Below are 6,409 nucleotides of genomic sequence, written 5' to 3' on the forward strand. Positions count from 1 at the left end.
TATTTATTAAACATAGTATGCATGGCTACACTTTTGCTATCATATCTTTTATTAGAGGTACATTTTCTTTTATTAAAAATTCTCAACCTAAAAATTACATATCGATTTATAATTTTAGTATATAATTGATGACAATTTAAAATATGATCAGCATTAACTTCACGAAATTTTTTTGTTAAAAAAGATTTTAAATTGTCATTTCCTATATTATCAAAATATTGAGAATAATGGCGAAACATTTGTTCCAATTTAAAAAATATTTTGAACGTTTTTATATTAACAAAATATAAAGAATTTGGTGTGTAACATTTAAATTGCACTAATTTTGTAAATGAATAGTGCAATTGAGTTTCTGATATGACTGATTTTAAACAATTTGTACATGTTACACATATTTTTTTTATTGATTGTATAATATATCCCGCAATATTATATAAAGAGTTCATTTCAAGATGTGACATCTTTTTCATACAATATTTTTATTAAAAGGTGGAATATTATTGTTAATATCTTTTATAATATTACTAGATTGGATATTTTTGGTGGGGTTTTCTTCTGATATATATTCAAGAAATTCTGAGAAATATTCCTTATCATCATAATCATAGTTACTATTACTTACATGTTTCATGTACATTGCGATTGCAATTAATTTTAAATTATTTTTAAACTGTAGTGGATTAGGTATGATATTTTTCATTCTTAATTGAGAGAAGAGATTTTCAATACAGTCTTAAATAAATCGGGAAGTCAAAATAAATTTAAATTTTCTTTTTTTAATGAGATATTCAGTTAAATCAATTATTAATTTTGTAGTGATTATAAAACCTCTTTGTACTGGCTTAAATTCACCTTTACCTATTTTTAATTGCATAAAAATATTAATAACTTCGTTTAAAAAATCAATATTATTATTATATGTATTTTCATATTCTGTACCAAGTGCTAATTTACAACTTCGTGAGGTTACAAGGAAAAACCATTTAGAAATTATTTTAACAAACCATGAAGTAGTGGAAAATTCTATATTATGTTAATTTGCTAATAATTTAAATGAACTGCTCACATCATTTGAAAAGACATTTCTAGCCTTGTTCACCTTCATTTTGTTAAAATTATTAGTGCATCTGATGTCATTTATTTGTAATTTGGGCGTTAATAAAAGTTCTGAATTATCTTGAATACTTAGTTCGTTGAAATGTCTTGTTTCTATTTTATTCGAAAATAATTTATATTGTAATACTAAATTGTCTGGTATGGTTATCACTTTATTATTAATTAATGATTGCTTAAAATTTTTGAAAATATGTGGTGGGTCACCAATGATATATAAAAAACGACTCGAATCAAATGGATGTACAATATAATTGACTATTTTACTACATTTTCCAGTGCTAATATCTAATAACCTTCATAGTCCAATGTTGCCAGCACCCATGTCTGATGTGATCAAATTCACACGAAAACCAATGTTTTCTGTTTTACATATTATCTGAAAAATAAGTTCTTTTAAAGTTTCACTATTAAAACTATTTCCAGTAAAATAGTATCCCACCACATGCTTCCACCTAGTAGCAATTCCAACAAGCATAAATACAAGGGCATGCGTTGCATTACCTTTTTCATTAGGAAATGTTATGTCGCCTATTAGCGATTCCATTGAAGGATCATAACATTTTTGTGGTGTAATCGCCATTTCGTCGAATACTAATCCACATTCTAGATCTGTTTCTTCTTTAAAATATTCTTTTTTATGTGTCAGAAATTCAAACATTTTATCGGAAATTCCAGGCTCACATTTAAAATTTTGTAACTTACGTCGCAAAGTTCGTAAACTTGGAAGTGGTATTCCTTGGCGATGGAGTTCCTCGTATCCATTAACTCCACAAGCAAACTTTAATTGTAGAGCTTGTTTAATTGTTGCATTAGACCAATTTCGAATAATTTTGTTTTGCTATAATAAAGCATTAATTTGATCTTTTGTAAATAATGAATCTAATGCTTTTTTATATTTATCATTATTGATTTTATCTTGTAGGATTTGTACTTTATATTTTAATGTTTTAATTAGTTTTCGCTTTCTCATTAAATATAAATGTTGTTTTTTAATAGTATATTGTAATTTTTCGTTTTGCTTAAGTTTTAATGTATCTGTAGAAACAGCACATGTCGCTGAAGATGTACTAGGTTCAGAAATATTTGTATCATTTATAATCTGAAAAACAAATTACACATTAATATATAATATATAATATATTATCCCAAGTAGCAAAATTAGTCATTTTGATGTAATTTGATGTTAAAATGACGTCAAAATGACTAATTTTACTACCTGTGATATAAGTATATATAAACTTTGTTACAATTCATTATTTTAATACTAACTTGATATTTTTTATTTTCAGCATTATTATTTAGATCATCACATAAAAATACACTGGAACTGAATTAAGTACTATCATCAATTTGATTTTCTATTTGCTGTGCCTTATTTCTGTCAGTCACATTCATGTCATCTATAATCTGGAAAATATTTTACATATTAATATAGAAGTATATAAACTTTGTAACGATTCATTATTTCAATACTAACTTGATATTTTTTATTTCCAGCGTCGTTATTGTGTATTTTGTTCATTACACGAGGATGCACTAGAACTAGATTGTGTGTTACTATTCATTTTATTCTGCATTTGTATTTTATTTTTTATAAAAAAAACCGAATATTGTGGGTATTGCAATTGGTTTTAATTTTTGTTTGTGGTCAGCTCTTTGCTCCCACATTTCTGGTTTGAAGTGTACCTTTAATAGAAATTATATTAATTATTTTTTAAAATCATTTTTTATTGTTATAAAAGAATTAGAAAATAATTAGAAACTTACTTCACAAAGACATGAATTATTCGTTGGCAACCAATTTTCACGACCAACATTTTGTACCCATACAGCTCGACGTTGCGGATCTTTCGGGAATACTTTCATTATATATCCTTTGGAGGATGAATTATTACAAAATGGAGCTGCACATCCACCCATTTTTGTAATAAACACTTTGATTCACGGACCGGAGGTTATGTTTACCATATGGATGACAGCGAGAGAGAGAGAGAGAGAGAGAAATGATAGATATATATCATATGTATATTTGCTTTCTCTCTCGTAGGATTTTGACAAAACATCATGGCGGATACTTGTTGGCCAGACTCTGATTAGAGGGTCTTTAGACAACAAGATAGTGGACAATTCACAAATCCTTGCGCTAAACGGACATACTAAAGTTTGTACCATATATTTTTACTATTCGACGGGTGGTGCTCTAGCTCTATGTACTTCGTGTATGATCTCAAGACTTCGGGCACATGTATGCTGTTCGGAAGCATGTAATTAAATCACATGATGCAGTGGATAGTCGATGGTGCTGCAATTGTAAAAATCCATTGTATATAATAATTCCATGTGATATGTGCCCAGTTTGTACGCAGTGACATAGTAGTGAGAAAAAAAATGGAAAACATTGAGCAGACTGAACGCGACCTGTTGGAACGGTCCCATCAAGTCGTTACCTTGGGCGAGTATTTTGAATGGGCGCTGCGCTGCGAGGAATTTATCAAACTGCTCGAAGAAAACAGCCGTGTCAAACGTCCGCGACTCTCGATTGGATATAGACAATCTTTGGTTGCTAGAATCGCGCGACTCGAGGGTGCAAAAACTCGATTGAGGAGACAATTTATATCCAGTGGTGGTAATTACAGTGGCGAAAATAACGCGGGAAGACTCGTTTGGCGAGAGATCGATACCGCGTTCGAAAACCGTATACTGACCGATGCGGTGATTAACGCAGACTATATCGAACCGCGACAATTTTTGGAAGACGCTAATAGTGTAGTATTTTTGGAAGACGCTAATAGTGGAGCAAGTGCAAGACGTTATAAAAATACACAACTGTGTAAAAGTAAATACTGTGTTAGTAGTGATATTAGTCCAATTCTAATCCAGATCCTCTGAGGGGGGTGAGGGGCGAAGGAAACTTGCCGCGAGGTAATGACGTCAAGGCGGGGAGGGGGAAGCGTCTGCGAGGGGTTCCGCGGGGAGAGGGGAGGACGTCCGCGTGGGGTCCGAGGGGAGGGGGAAGCGTCCGCGAGGGGTTCGAGGGGAGGACCGCGTAGAGGTTCGTTGGTAAGGGGTCCGCGGGGAGAGGGAAACGCGAAGGAGAGCGCACGTGAGAGAGATAATACGAGGCGCACGCGAGCGAGAGATAGATAGCGCAAGAGAGGTGTTGCAGCGAAGGAAAATAGCGTCCGCGAGATAGTTGAGATGGAGAGGTAACGAGGAGAGAGAGATAGCGCGACGACAAGATGACGCGAGGCGTACGCGAGAGGCGTTCGCAAGAGAGTTTTTTTTCTATTAATAATAATTTAATGATAATAATTCTTATGCTATTCTAATATTAGGGATGTAAGGAGAGGAAGGAATTTTAAAATAAATACATTTAATGATAATTTTTTTTTCTTTTTTTTTAGGACTTCCGTTTCCGGTGTGAGAGTGACAGTCACGAGTAAAATCGGTGCGAATTTTGTGAGTGTAAGGAGCGAGATTAAGGAGAGAAAGGAGTGAGAGTAGTAAGAGTGAAAGAGTGAAGTGAGTGGAGTAAGGGAAAGTGTAGGAGAGAGAGAGAAGAAACAGATTAAAAGGGGGGGAGGGAAGAATGTATGGTAAGGGAAATGAGGGAACCATGGCGGGAGAAGGTCAGAGAGATATTAGGAGAAGAAGGGGAGGGAGAGGAATGGTTAAAAGAACTGGAAAGGGTAAGAGAGAATGAAGGAGTGGTTGAGTGAGGGATGAATGAAGGAACGGATGGAAAACTGAAATATGTAAACGGAAACGGAAGTCCGATTAGGGTTTAGGGATTAGCTTGGATTAGCTTAGGGCGGAGATGTGTATGTATGCGTATAGTTAGGAGGCGTGTTGTAAAAGATTTACTTTGTTGCGTGGCGAGTAAGCGATGTAATGCGAAGAAATAAGAAGCGAGCGTTTAGTTATAGCTTATTTATAATTTTTGTATATTTTTTATTTTTATTTTTACTGTTATTTTCTTTGTATGATTATTAGTATTATATTTTTATAATTTTATTTTTTTTATGTTTATTTCTTTTGTAATTTCCACGCGGGGAAAAGAATTTGTACGGATAACGGAGATAACTCCCTTATGTAATCTCTTTGGAGATACAATAAATATATCTATCTATAAGGTTAAGAGTATTTTATTGACCAACACTGGCTAAAGCAATAATTCTTTTATTACGACGTTTCGACCCTAAATTGGGTCCTCTTCAGGCTATTCTTTAATGTAACGTGGTAAACCCTATACGCACATGATGTTATGTTAGAATATTGACATTCTAACATAACATCATGTGCGTATAGGGTTTACCACGTTACATTAAAGAATAGCCTGAAGAGGACCCAATTTAGGGTCGAAACGTCGTAATAAAAGAATTATTGCTTTAGCCAGTGTTGGTCAATAAAATACTCTTAACCTTGTTTTTAAAATTCGACTGGCAATCACATCTTACATTTTGATATCTATCTATCTATACAATTTTTTAAATTATATATACAGGGTGACCCATTTTAACTTAGGCAGCCAAATAATTCGAAAAATAAGCACACTACGAAAAAATGTTTAGAATCAAAATTTTGTCATTTCGAGGGGGACGTACAATGACGTTAAAATGAGCCCCCCCACCCCTCCCCCTGGGCGGTGAGGGGGGCAAGTTTGAAATCTTAAATGGGAACCCCTATTTTTTATTGCATATTCGGAATCTTTGGCTAAAAACACATACAATTTGTCTGAAACATTTTTCTCGATTCATGATAGATGGCGCTGTAATCGACGAAATTCAATTTCTTCGATTTCTCTTACTGAGAACCCATGCTTACGATTCTGCAATAAATTAACAATAAAAATACCACGTTTTCATTGTTAATACTCGAAATTAGTCTTAAAACAAACTTCTCATTATTTTTTATTACTCATTAATTACTTCTCAAGAAACTGCTTTTAGCGTAACCCAGGAACAACGTCGTGGACGTAGCAGTTTTCTGTTCCCTTCGGGGTGCTTGATTAACGTGAGTCCCCTCGCCTCTCACAATTCGGGGTGCTTGAACGTGTGGTAACCCAGCCAGTGAAGGCAAGGTCGTGTGGTGATCCAGCCAGTGAAGGCAAGGTCGTGTGGTGACCCAACCAGTTAAGGCAAGGTCAAGTAGTGACCCAGCCAGTGAAGGCAAGGTCGTGTGGTGACCCAACCAGTTAAGGCAAGGTCAAGTAGTGACCCAGCCAGTGAAGGCAAGGTCGTGTGGTGACCCAACCAGTTAAGGCAAGGTCGTGTGGTGACCCAACCAGTTAAGG

At 34.3% G+C, this 6,409-nt stretch overlaps 1 protein-coding gene across 1 annotated transcript; it reads right to left on the bottom strand.

The window, feature by feature from the left end:
- Nucleotides 1-1,411: 1,411 nt before the first annotated feature.
- Nucleotides 1,412-3,036, bottom strand: LOC145942139 (peroxynitrite isomerase THAP4-like). The gene is made up of 3 exons (XM_083048617.1): nucleotides 2,884-3,036; nucleotides 2,710-2,802; nucleotides 1,412-1,492 (listed from the first exon to the last, which is right to left on the bottom strand). The coding sequence occupies exons 1-3, from the start codon at nucleotides 3,034-3,036 to the stop codon at nucleotides 1,412-1,414; spliced, it is 327 nt and encodes a 108-aa protein (XP_082904743.1).
- Between the last annotated feature and the right edge of the window lie 3,373 nt (nucleotides 3,037-6,409).

The sequence above is a fragment of the Prenolepis imparis genome, unplaced genomic scaffold (genome assembly GCF_030444845.1).
Source record: "Prenolepis imparis isolate NDT839.2.m4 unplaced genomic scaffold, iyPreImpa1.0 SCAF_10, whole genome shotgun sequence".
In the NCBI taxonomy this organism is placed as follows: Eukaryota; Metazoa; Arthropoda; class Insecta; order Hymenoptera; family Formicidae; genus Prenolepis; species Prenolepis imparis.

Excerpts from the sequence above, each read along its gene's own strand:
- LOC145942139 (XM_083048617.1), bottom strand. The coding sequence starts at position 3,036 with ATGGGTGGATGTGCAGCTCCATTTTGTAATAATTCATCCTCCAAAGGA. Across the intron at positions 2,803-2,883 it reads ATAATTCATGTCTTTGTGAA|GTACACTTCAAACCAGAAAT; the intron begins GTAAGTTTCTAA and ends TTTCTATTAAAG. Across the intron at positions 1,493-2,709 it reads CAATATTCGGTTTTTTTTAT|ATAATATGTAAAACAGAAAA; the intron begins AAAAAATAAAAT and ends CTTATTTTTCAG.